The 13,276-nt window shown below is 43.7% G+C and overlaps 1 protein-coding gene across 5 annotated transcripts in view; it reads left to right on the top strand.

The window, feature by feature from the left end:
• Window positions 1-13,276, top strand: part of LOC137433788 (rho guanine nucleotide exchange factor 25) — a 278,788-nt gene that overhangs the window by 89,400 nt on the left and 176,112 nt on the right. The window contains exon 1 of one of the 5 annotated variants that reach the window (XM_078783280.1): window positions 6,585-6,764. The exons of the other annotated variants lie outside the window; for them this stretch is intronic. Within the exon in view, the coding sequence (XP_078639406.1) occupies window positions 6,695-6,764 (70 nt within the window). The 5' untranslated portion in view covers window positions 6,585-6,694. Of the gene's footprint in view, window positions 1-6,584; window positions 6,765-13,276 lie in introns of those variants that run through there. 5 annotated transcript variants of the gene reach the window in all.

Genomic DNA, 13,276 nt, shown 5'->3' with positions numbered 1-13,276 from the left:
AGCGCCAACCCATTAAAAGTGGAAGTTGCTTTGGAAAGTATCTGGCACTGTTGAAGAAAGAAGAAAAGAAAAAAGGTTTCCATTACTTTCACTGTGAATTCTCTCATAATAGTCAGGTTCACTATGTTTTTTCGTTCAAAATCATGGTAGATTAGCAAACCTATACATTTTTGGAAACGTTATTACATGGAAAATCTGAAAATCAATGTTTACATTTGCCAATTCCGACCAATTCGATTCGACCAAATCGACCAATTCCATTCGACCAATTCCATTCGACCATTCGACCAATCGCTTCGATCGACCATTCGACCATTCGACCGATTCGATTCGATTCGATTCATCGAATTCGTTTCGATCGACCATTCGACCAATTCGATTTGCCAATCAATTTGACCGACCTTTGCTTGTGTGGAACGGACTGTGAAAACGATGCGGACTATATTGTCGGATACGACACACAGGACAGTGATGACGAACTCTAAATGGCATATTCTGTAATCGTGTATGTTTGATGCCATTGACTGCCTGTGTATATTTTGTCATTGACTGCCTGTGTCGATGTGAAGTTATACTGACTGCATGTGTATATATGATTTTGCTGACTGCCTGTGTATGTTTGGTGATATGAATTATTGTGACACATTTTGATGTTATTAACTGCCTGTACAAAATGATAACATGTATTTGATTATGCAACTTATCGTGAATATAAACACAGTATTTTGCAATTCAAAACCTTTGATTCGTGTCTTACCATTCCCCATAGCACTAATTTGATACTTTCATTGGATTCCTTGTCCCTGAAAATATAGGTTTAGTATATTTTTTAAAGTTTTTAGGGTAATTAGAGGCAGAAATAGAACAAAATATGTATTTTACAGTGGCCATTTTGAAAATCCAAAATGGCCGCCATACAGGTATCTCTCTAAATGTAAACATTGATTTTTAGTTTCCTTATGCTATAACCTTTCCAAAAATGTATAGGTTTGCTAATCTACCATGCTTTTGAACGAAATATAATTTATTGACATAGTGAACCTGACTATAATTGGATGCCTTATAGAATAAGACTTGTACAAAAAAGTATGCAATAAAATTTATAAAAATGAAACTTGCACTGTTCCTCAATCATTTGACAAAACAATGAAAACATCAATCACAAATGAGATGGGGAACACCTCCAGGTCTGTGCACACACATACCTGTACATGTTGAGACTTACACTCGAAACCATACAATGTATTCTATGGCAAAATAAACTTTGAGTTTGTAAATTTTCACGCACTGTATATATATATATATACACTGCATTCAGAAAGTATTCAGACCCCTTCACATTTTCACATTTTGTTATGTTGCAGCCTTATGCTGAAATCGTTTAAATTCATTTTTTCCCTCATCAATCTACACTCAATACCCCATAATGACAAAAATAAAACAGGATTTTAGAAAGTTTTGCAAATTTATTAAAAAGAAAAAACTGAAATATCACATTGACATAAGTATTCATACCCTATGCTGACACTTGAAATTTAGCTCAGGTGCCTCCCATTTCTCTTGATCATCTTTGAGATGTTTCTACACCTTGACTGGAGTCCACCTGTGGTAAATTCAATTGATTGGACATGATTTGGAAAGGCACACACCTGTCTATATAAGGTCTCACAACTGACAATGCAAATCAGAGCAAAAACTAAGCCATGAGGTCGAAGGAACTGCCTGCAGAGCTCAGAGACAGGATTGTGTCGAGGCACAGATCTGGGGAAGCCGACAAAAAAAATCTCTGCTGCATTGAAGGTTCCCAAGAGCACAGTGGCCTCCATAATTCTTAAATGGAAGAAGTTTGGTTAAATGGAAGAAGTTTGGAACAACCAGGACTCTTCCTCGAGCTGGCCGCCCGGCCAAACTGAGCAATCGGGGGAGAAAGGCCTTGGTAAGAGAGGTGACCAAGAACCCGATGGTCACTCTGGCTGAGCTCCAGAGATCCTGTGTGGAGATGGGAGAAACTTCTAGAAGGACAACCATCACTGCAACACTCCACCGATCTGGGCTTTATGGCAGAGTGGCCAGATGGAAGCCTCTCCTCGGTGGAAGACACATGAAAGCCCGCTTGGAGTTTGCAAAAAAGCACCTAAAGGACTCTTAGACTGTGAGAAACAAGATTCTGTGGTCTGATGAAACCAATATTGAACTGTTTGGCTTCCGTCTGGCCACTCTGCCATAAAGCCCAGATCGGTGGAGTGTTGCAGTGATGGTTGTCCTTCTGGAAGTTTCTCCCATCTCCACACAGGATCTCTGGAGCTCAGCCAGAGTGACCATCGGGGTCTTGGTCACCTCTCTTACCAAGGCCCTTCTCCCCCGATTGCTCAGTTTGGTCGGGAGGCCAGCTCTAGGAAGAGTCCTGGTTGTTCCAAACTTCTTCCATTTAAGAATTATGGAGGCCATTGTGCTCTTGGGAACCTTCAATGCAGCAGAATTTTTTTTGTAGGCTTCCCCAGATCTGTGCCTCGACACAATCCTGTCTCTGAGCTCTGCAGGCAGTTCCTTCGACCTCATGGCTTGGTTTTTTCTCTGATATGCATTGTCAGCTGTGAGACCTTATATAGACAGGTGTGTGCCTTTCCAAATCATGTCCAATCAATTGAATTTACCACAGGTGGAGTCCGATCAAGGTGTAGAAACATCTCAAAGCTGAATGCTGACTTAACGCTGACTTAAGGACAACCATCACTGCAACACTCCACTGATCTGGGCTTTATGGCAGAGTGGCCAGACGGAAGCCAAACAGTTCAATATTGGTTTCATCAGACCACAGAATCTTGTTTCTCACAGTCTAAGAGTCCTTTAGGTGCTTTTTTGCAAACTCCAAGCTGAAACGGCTTAACGGCTGACTCCGCACGTGAAAAAGCTGAATGCCTCAACTCTGTGTTTGCCTCTAAATCTTGAGTCCCAAACCCATCCCTCTCTGTACCCACCGTACCCAGTCGTACCCAGCTGCTCCTGGACTCTGTGTCCTTTCCTCCTGACAAGGTGGAAAAGTTTCTGTCAACCCTCGACTCTGATTCTGCAACTGGGCCTGACGGCATCAGCCCACGGGTCCTAAAATCATGTTCTTCTGCTCTTTCACTCCCTCTTTCTATTCTCTTCACCCTCTCTTTTGCTCAAGGTCATCTGCCATCTGCTTGGAAATCAGCCAACATCACCGCTTTGCACAAAAAAGGTGCAAAAACAGATCCCAGCAACTACAGACCAATCAGCCTTCTCCCAATTATCAGCAAAGTCATGGAATCCATCATTGCTTCAGATATTAAATCTTTCCTCTTCTCCAATGGCTTGATCTCTGATCATCAATTTGGTTTCAGACCTGGTCACTCTACTCTGGACATGCTGCTTCTGCTTTCTCAACAATGGATGGAGGTCCTCAACGCCAAACAGGAAATTAGAGCTGTCTCCCTTGACATTTCACGTGCCTTCGATACGGTCTGGCACCCTGCTCTGCTCACCAAACTCTCCTCCTTTGGTATCCATGGAAATCTCCACGCATGGCTGGCGGACTTCCTCTCTGGTCGTAGTCAACGTGTGGCCCTGAATGGGTTTCTCTCATCTCCTCTTCCTGTTCAGGCTGGAGTTCCCCAAGGTAGTGTTCTGGGCCCTGTGCTTTTTCTGGTCTTCATCAATGATCTCTCTGACTCTCTTGAAAATCCTCTCTATCTCTTTGCTGACGACTCTACTCTCTGTTGCTCCATTCCTCATCCCTCAGATCGGCAGTCTGCAGCCTCCTCACTCTCTGCAGACCTGGACAAAATCACAGACTGGTCAAACAAGTGGAACATGTCTTTCAATCCTGACAAATCTCACACTCTTACAATGTCTCTCCGAAAGGACCGACTGGACAACCCTCCCATCTACTTTCTCAACAATCCTCTCCAAGAAGTTCTGTCGCTCAAGCTTTTGGGTCTCACTATCTGCCATGATCTTTCTTGTGAAAACCACATTTCCAAGCTGGCCTCCAAAGCCAGTCGCCGACTGGGCATCCTCCGTCGTGCGAAGTCCTTCCTTGGCACACCTGAGCTCCTCACCACATACAAGGCTTTCATCCGCAGCTCAATGGAATACTGTTCCCCCCTCTGGGCTGGTGCTCCTGCCTCACACCTTGCTCGGCTTCACGCTGTTGAGGCCAAAGCTTTCAGAATCATTGGAATCTCCTGCGATGTAGTCAACTCCGAGGGCCTTTCACTCACTCACCGCAGGCAGGTTGGTGGTCTTTCTGTCTTCTACCGACTCCTCTCCGGCCTTGCTCCCCCAGCTCTCTCTGTGCTCTGTCCCCCCAATATTCCTTCAGGTCGCACAAGATCTGCCTGCAACCCTCTTATGGTTAAACTGCCAAAGTCTAGGCTCTCTGCTCACCTTCACTCTTTCATTCCCCTTTTCTCCCGCCTCTGGAACAAACTCCCCCACTCCCTTCAATCCCACTCCTCCCTCCAGGTCTTTAAAACAGCTGTTCACCACCATCTCTTATCTTCCCCCATCGAAAACCTTGATCTTTTCTACCCCCGGTAATTCACCCCAGAGTCCTTGCAGTGTTCATATGTTTTATTCCTCTCCCACCTCCCCCCAAGTCCTCCCGATGTCCCTGCTCTCAAATGTTGTGTTTGTGTCCTTCCCCCTCTCTCCCCATCTTGTCTGCCGCTCCCCTTGTTTTTTGTGTGTGTGTGTGTTTTTTGTGTGTTTTGTGTGTCGGTTTGTCTTTTTGTGTGATTAATGTTAGCTCTTTCACGAGCCTCGATCTTGTATAAAAAAAAGAAAAAAGAAAAAGAAAAGATGATCAAGAGAAATGGGAGGCACCTGAGCTAAATTTCAAGTGTCATAACAAAGGGTATGAATACTTATGTAAATGTGATATTTCAGTTTTTTCTTTTTAATAAATTTTCAAAACTTTCTAAAATCCTGTTTTCTCTTTGTCATTGTGGGGTATTGAGTGTAGATTGATGAGAGAAAAAATGAATTTAAACGATTTCAGCATAAGGCTGCAACATAACAAAATGTCAAAAAAGTGAAGGGGTCTGAATACTTTCTGAATGCACTGTATACGCAGAGGAATAAAAAGGAGGCTTCGGGTACTAACTGAACCTTAAGTCTGCTGGCAGCACTAAGTGGGGTAACTACAGGTTGACTGATCTACAAATGCAGATTAAGAGACATCCATCTATTCTGATGAAATTAATAAACCTCTGTCATTCCCTCTGCCATTATTAATTATACATGAATAAGAATTCGACTTTGATATGTTTGGTTCGTGCGTTGTACACAATCTGGGTCATCATGGAGTTCCTGATATTTCATTACTTCCACCACCAAAGGTGGACAGAGGTCATGTTTTCTTTCACCTTTGTCTGTCTGTCTGTTTGTCTGTTTGTGAACAAGATATCTCAAATGGTTGTGGACGGATTCGGACGACATTTGGTGGAGATGTAGCGTATGTGACAAGGACGAAATGATTAGATTTTGGTGAAGATTCGGATTCGGATCCAGATACTTTTTAAGTGATTCTTCATCATTGAGTGATAGGGCAAAAACGATATATAGCAGGATATCTCAAAAAGTTGTCGATGGATTATGACCAAACTTGGGGGACGAGTTGGTTCGGTGATAATAACAAGCTGATTAGATTTTGGTTCAGGTCCAAATCCAGATCAGGCCTATCAGTGGGATACAAACCATAAACTCTTCAGCCTGGCAGAGCCTGCATGATCTGCAGTCTATTTTTATGAGCTAATACAATTATTTTTAAGCTGTACATTTTGAAGACATTTAGTTTTTTCTTGTCCATCCTGCTGTTTAATTTACATGTTTGAGGACGGCCATTTCCACTTCCTATCCTGATTTTTATCATGTTTCCCAGTTATCAATTTGATTGCCCCACCCACAAACCCACCCTCTAATTGTCTCACGGACTCCCACTTGTTCTCTAATGTCTCTTTACTCTTTTACCCTTTTGCTTTCACATTCCCTACCTACGCCTTTCTCACTGCATTTTCATTTTTCTGCCTTCACATGTTCTCCCCTATTTTTAATCATGAAACCTTGTTAATGCACCCCCACATTTATCCCAGAAGCGATGCATATCAAGGGATTTGCGGATACATCTGTAGGGTTTAATTAGAATGATAATTGATGCCATTATGAATTGTGGTGAAGGTTATTTTATTGCCACACCATACATAGGTTACTGTAGTGTAGTATATTTTACCTTGCATATAAAGTTATGCATTGGATGACCTTTGGGGCTATTTTTGTTATCAGAATTGGTCACTGTAAAACGAAAAATAAAGGGCAAGTCTTACCTTTGGGCAAAAAAATATCTGCAATGGGTTTGCAGGAGATTTGCTTCATAAATATTGTCAATGATGAATAGTCTTATTATTGGTTGTAACTACACCAAGTATAACGCGTTTGCAGCTTCGTCGTGGTTTTTATATTGGTGGGTCTGGATGCCAATTCGCATCTGGGTAGGTTCAGTCACCCCCACCCCACCCACATTCCCTTGCCACCCCCTCCCACTGGCACAATTGCCGGTCTGAGGCAGCCATCGTGCCTGCTTCAGATCGGGTCGGGCAACAGCCATGCGAGGTGTGGCCCCTCGTCGGTGTCTGCCTGGGCCTGGAACCCCTTTTTGTGGACGGCTGACGGAATGAGAAGTTGCAGACGAGGTTGCTGTTTCTTTATCTGTCACCTGTGCTGCTTTCAACGGGCTCTAGTGGGTGAGCCGGTCTTCATTCACTGGTCTCTATTGTCCGTTTACAAGACCCCATTTCCTGCTTGTCTTTCTTTCCCATATCTTAAATGTAAGGAGCAGAATATTCTCTGTTAGCTATATTCAAGGATCATTTCTGTCCTGCTGCACACGCTATGAATGAGAATAGCTATTGCTGTGTACTGTAATGTATATAGCTTTTGGTGATTTCAAACAATGCTGTTGGAGATTAATAGCTGTTGACTCTTTTCCAGAGGTTTCTCATCCTCAAGTTGTGCAATGTTGTTGTCGTCAGTCTAAATTCTCCTTCTACCCCTTTTATTAATCCTGGCCGGCATTCCATGCAATTTTCCATTTATAGGTTCTTTCCTTGTTCTTCATATCTTTTTAAGAAGTCAGATTGGAAGTAACAGTATTTAGTTGATAACCTGTCCCTGTACTCAAATACTCACACAGGCCAATACAATAGATTTTGATGTGTAGTTGGGTACAACTGTGGGAATATTTGTCAGGGTTTAACCCAGCATTTCCCAACCTGGGGGAAATTTCCCCCTGGGGGGAAATTTTAGGATTCCAGGGGGGAAACTTATTCCAAGGGAAATACAATATTAGCATTCGTGTAAAATCATGTGCTTTAGTGAATAAATCTCAAATCTTTAATTATTTTGTTCTTCGACTTTTTACTTAACATAAACATTTATAACATCGTCGGTAATTAAAATTTTATATACAATTTTTTTTTTTATATAAAATTTATATGTGAGTATGTGTCTCTGTGTGTGTGTGTAGGTTTGTATGTATGTGTAGGAGTGTGTGAGTGTGTGTGTGCTGCTATATTTTAATGTTATTTATTATGTTATTTATGTTATTAAGCGAATAAATTTTGTGTTTTGGCTACTTTTTTCCTTGTTCATATATATATATACTAGCGGGGTCACCCGTGGGAATCCCACGGGCATGGATGTGTGTGACATTTCGACATATTGAGTTATATGCTGCACATTCATTTTTACAAAATGGTTACTGGCAAGTCATCAGATCCAGAAATGGTGTGAATTTAGTTATTTCACATAATATGTGACCCCTCACTCCTCTCCACCTGACACTCTCCTGTCTCCACCTGACACTCTCCTGTCTCCACCTGACACTCTCCTCTCTCCACCTAGCACTCCTCTCCTCTCCAAACCCTCACATCCCTCTCCTTTCCAATCCCTCACCTCTCCAATCCCTCACACTCCTCTCCTCTGCAATCCTTCACACGCCTCTCCAATCGCGCCTCACACTCCTCTCCAATCGCGCCTCACACTCCTCTCCAATCGCGCCTCACACTCCTCTCCAATCGTGCCTCACACTCCTCTCCAATCGTGCCTCACACTCCCCTCCAATCACTCCTCTCCAATCGTGCCTCACACTCCTCTCCAATCACGCCTCACACTCCTCTCCAATCGTGCCTCACACTCCTCTCCAATCGCGCCTCACACTCCTCTCCAATCGCGCCTCACTCGCCTCTCCAATCGCGCCTCACACTCCTCTCCAATCGCGCCTCACTCGCCTCTCCAATCGGCTTTCCCCGTCTCGTTTCTCTCCTTTTTCTCCCGTCTCGTTCTTTTTCTTGCTCCAAATCGGCCCGTCGGAATCGGAAATCGGCCCGTCTCGCCCGTCGGCCCGTCGGAATCGGAAATCGGCCCGTCTTGCTTTTGTGCTTGTGCGTAAATAAATTGTGTTCATGACACCATTTCTGGTGTTGGGCTAGCGGCTAGGGTGCCGGCTTAGGATCCTGGGTTCGAATCTTGGTCGATCGCCGAATTAATGCCAGGGGGGTTGACTCAGCCTGTCATCCTTCCGAGGTCGGCTAATTGAGTACCAGTTCACTGGTAATTCCCTGTTTGTCGTTGAAGGCGGCAAAAAGGGTTGGCGTCAGGAAGGGCATCCGGCCGTAAAACATTGCTTCAAAAAGGGGACAAAAAAACAACAACTACCACGGTCCCCGAAAAGGCCAACCCCCGCTTTGCGGGGAAAAATGGCCTCTAAACGGTGGTTTTTACACCATTTCTGGATCTGATGACTTGCCAGTAACCATTTTGTAAAAATGAATGTGCAGCATCTAACTCAATATGTCGAAATGTCACACACATCCATGCCCGTGGGATTCCCACGGGTGACCCCGCAAGTTTGCATTGAGGTTCGTCGATGGACTCGTTCGCCCGTCTCATTCGTTTTCTTGCTGCATCCTGTTCAAGTCTGCGTTCTTCATCGATCGTCTCATTCATTTTGGAAATAGAAGTTTCCACGCAGCGCATGAATTGTCACGATCCTCAAGAGGAATTTGTCTCGTAATCATCAAATGATAAATGGCAAGTAAATTATATTGTGGAAAATTAAAGATTTCAAATAAACCTATTTAAAGTGTATTCGCACATAACTAATTTTAAAAAACGAAGAAATATCTCTCGGTAATTTCCTGAAACATATTTTACTTCCGGCTAATAATGTTGAATTAAATAAAAACGAAGAAATATATGTCGGCATCATTGTTGACGTTTTTGTGACGACTATCATCAAACGAAAAAGTAATATATCTTAACGGAAAAGCAAAAGCGAATTTTTAATATATATCGACACGTTGCCGTCGGTGTCATGTTGGGCGGTGTATGATACACCATGACGCGATTTTTAAAAATATATCTCTGCATTTTCCCGCGTGTGTGGAATGTTCTCAATTATTGCTGACACCGAGTCCAAAACCATCGATAAAAATGAAATCATATGGTGAGTTAGATTGGAGATAAAGGCGTGAGAGAGACTCAATGGCCTTGAAGTTGAAGTTACAGGCGTTTGAGAATTCATTTCGTTCTATAAACGGCAACTTTCATTGGATTTCCTTCCCGTTTTTTTTCAACCGAGTCGAAAACTATGTTAGCGACTGTGAAAAATGAAATGATATATCGAATTTTTAATATGTATCGACACGTTGCCGTCGGTGTCATGTTAGGCGGTGTATGATACACCATGACGCGATTTAAAAAAATATATCTGCATTTTCCCGCGTGTGTGGAATGTTCTCAATTATTGCTGACACCGACTCTAAAACCATCGATAAAAATGAAATCATATGGTGAGTTAGATTGGAGATAAAGGCGTGAGAGAGACTCAATGGCCTTGAAGTTACAGGCATTTGAGAATTCATTTCGTTCTATAAACGGCAACTTTCATCGGATTTTCTTCTCGTTTTTTTTCAACCGAGTCTAAAACTATGTTAGCGACTGTGAAAAATGAAATGATATATCGAATTTAAAATAGATATCGACACATTGCCGTCGGTGTCATGTTGGGCGGTGTATGATACACCATGACGCGATTTTAAAAAATATATCTCTGCATTTTCCCGCGTGTGTGGAATGTTTGTGGAAAATTAAAGATTTCAAATAAACCTATTTAAAGTGTATGCGCACATAACTAATAAAAAAAACGAAGAAATATCTCTCGGTAATTTCCTGAAACATATTTTACTTCCGGCTAATATGTTGAATGAAATAAAAACGAAGAAATATATGTCGGCATCATTGTTGACGTTTTTGTGACGACTATCATCAAACGAAATAGTAATATATCATAACGGAAAAGCAAAAGCGAATTTTTAATATATATCGACACATTGCCGGCGGTGTCATGTTGGGCGGTGTATGATACACCATGACGCGATTTTAAAAAATATATCTCTGCATTTTCCCGCGTGTGTGGATTGTTCTCAATTATTGCTGACACCGAGTCTAAAAGTAAAACCATCGATAAAAATGAAATCATATGGTGAGTTAGATTGGAGATAAAGGCGTGAGAGAGACTCAATGGCCTTGAAGTTACAGGCCTTTGAGAATTCATTTCGTTCTATAAACGGCAACTTTCATCGGATTTTCTTCCCGTTTTTTTTCAACCGAGTCTAAAACTATGTTAGCGACTGTGAAAAATGAAATGATTTATCGAATTTGATTTGAAATAAAACTGGGGGAGAGCAAGACACCACGGGCCTACAAAACAGGACTCAAAGCTATGCGAGTTAATAAAATGGTGGATATTTGTTTATAGCCACTCCCAGAATGGGTGGAGCTATGGGTGGAGCTACTCTGCAAACCGAGTAAGCCACACCCCGGACAGACACCCAACAGATAGACAGACAGACAGACAGAATCATCTACGGCTATTATAATATAGATATATATATATATATTGTTATGTCGGCAGGGTATAGGAATATCTAGAGTCAGGTAGATCTGAATAGGTAACATGCTTCGTCTGTCGCGATAGGGAATCTACCTGTAATAAGTTCTGTGTGTTTAGTCCGGTTTGTCGGGTAAGAGTATACCTGTGAACATACCAGGATGTTCGAGTGTTAGATAGTGTAGGGATTAAGATAAACCCCTGTGTGTAAAATCTAGTAGCCAAACCTTTGTCCCTTATGGCAATGCATACCCATATAAACACTTAGACAGGCCCTGAAGTGCACACAGTAATTAAATTCCCTTCCCTGACAATGACTTCGGAAGAAAACAGGCAAGGGGCCAGTTCGGGGCACCGCCGCATGAGCTGCAGCCAGCTACACCTCCGGCAGTCCTAGGAACATAGAGTGACACGAGCTATCACCACGCTACAGGGAACGAGTGATTGGTTGGCACGGAAGACGCGAACCTCCAGCCAATCAGGGCGAGCAATACCAGGTGGGAGGGACTCGGCCAATGAGAGGGCGCCAGCAAGAGGGAACATCGGAGGAGAGTGGACGCAAGGTGATAAAAGGGGCTGCACGACAGCTTCAGCAGCTCTAGTTTTTGGGTTCTTCGCTGCCTCTTGTGCTGCACGTCCCTGCCTGGCTGTCTTGACGCTGCATGACGTCTTGTGCTCTCTGCGCTTCCCTTCTTCGTCTTGAGAGGTCCTGGTGGTCGTTGGTTCACCATCTGCGTGGTGCTTGGAGCAGTGCTAGGTGCTGTGAACGGACGGGATCTCGTGTGCGAATGGAGAGGGCGTTGGCTCGGGCCTAGCAAAGCGTGCGAGGCAGACGGAGGGTTCCTCCGCGCCGGAGGTTGGAGCCAAGTGGGGACAAGACAACCATAGATAAGACCGCACACCACTTACACACCATAATGAACATTTTCTTTTCCTTAATTCGTATTCCCTCGTCTCGTATCCGAAATCTGTGGGTGGGGACGTCCCGATTAGGATATTTATTACCGGCGCATGCTTTTCCCTGTCCCGACCTTTGCAAATAAACCCTTGTATTATTTTCCATTCCCTGCAAATCTTGTGCCGTTTGAGTTCATTCGCCTTTCACAGGTACGCGCTTTTACCGCAGCTTCCTCTTCCCTTCTCCTTCCCGTGCTACAAAAGCAAAATCTGTATTTGAGCGTCGCCTCCAGGAATTCCGTTCTTGTCCATCCGTGAGCCCTGGTGTTAACCGAAGGGTCCGCACGACAATATATATATATACTGAAACGCAAAAGAAACTTACCACCTTTGAAACCTTTAAATATCAACAATAACACTGCGTGTAGTAAATGTGTGAACTTATTTGTGGACAATAGTGTCCTCACTGTCAGACAAAACGGTCACGGATGGTCACTTGAACCTTCAATGGTCACTTCATTGTTGAACAGCTGTTTTGACTGTCAGTGATTAGCCAAGGGGTACGGGATGATTTTAATGAGCTGCACGTGATGTCTTGATATTGGCTTTAAAAAGGCCAGTGCAAAATGGGCATTTCAATCAACATGCCACGATTGTCAAGGGATCAACGGCAGCATGCCCTGGGCATGCTGCAAGGCGGACTGAGCTACCGTGAGGTGGCACGTCGCTTTGGCTGTTCACACCAGACGATATCGGCCCTGGTGGACAGAGACACCCTCCACAACTCTGCAGATGACAGACCTCGATCAGGGAGGCCAAGAGTCACCACTGCAAGGCAGGACAGGCAGATGGTCCGAAGTCACCTGCGGGATCGATTCCGTCCAGCATCCCGCACTGCGGCAGAAACTCCGGGGCGTGCAAACCCACGGATCTCCAATGATGCTGCATGAAGACGACTGCATGACTATGGTCTTACTGCCAGAAGACCATACAGAGGCCACTTGTTTGAAATGTAATAAAATTGTAACAGTTCAAAATAAAACAAACCAACAATTGCTAATTGAAACATTGGCATTTTATTGATGACATGTCAAGTTTTTGACCAAGATACACCATCTCATCAGTTTGTTCTACAGTACAGAACAGCACAGGGTGCAATGTCAGTCCCCTTTCAATAGCGTGTGTGGCCACCATTGTTTTGGATACAGGCAGTACATCGTCGGCGTATACTGCCTACCAGTCTTTGGATGGATTGCTGCTGGATTCTGTCCCACTCAGTCCTCAATGTCTGAAGCAGCTATGCCCGTGTCCTGGCCCTGCCAACTACGCATCTCCCAAGCTCATCCCACAGGTGCTCTATGGGATTCAGGTCAGGGGAGAGCGCAGGCCACTGCATGGTGTTGATGT

Source organism: Myxine glutinosa, chromosome 1 (genome assembly GCF_964187855.1).
Source record: "Myxine glutinosa chromosome 1, kmMyxGlut1.1, whole genome shotgun sequence".
Taxonomy (NCBI): Eukaryota; Metazoa; Chordata; class Myxini; order Myxiniformes; family Myxinidae; genus Myxine; species Myxine glutinosa.
The sequence above is the reverse complement of the archived record's forward strand: the minus strand, read 5'-3'. Positions and strand labels throughout refer to the sequence as shown.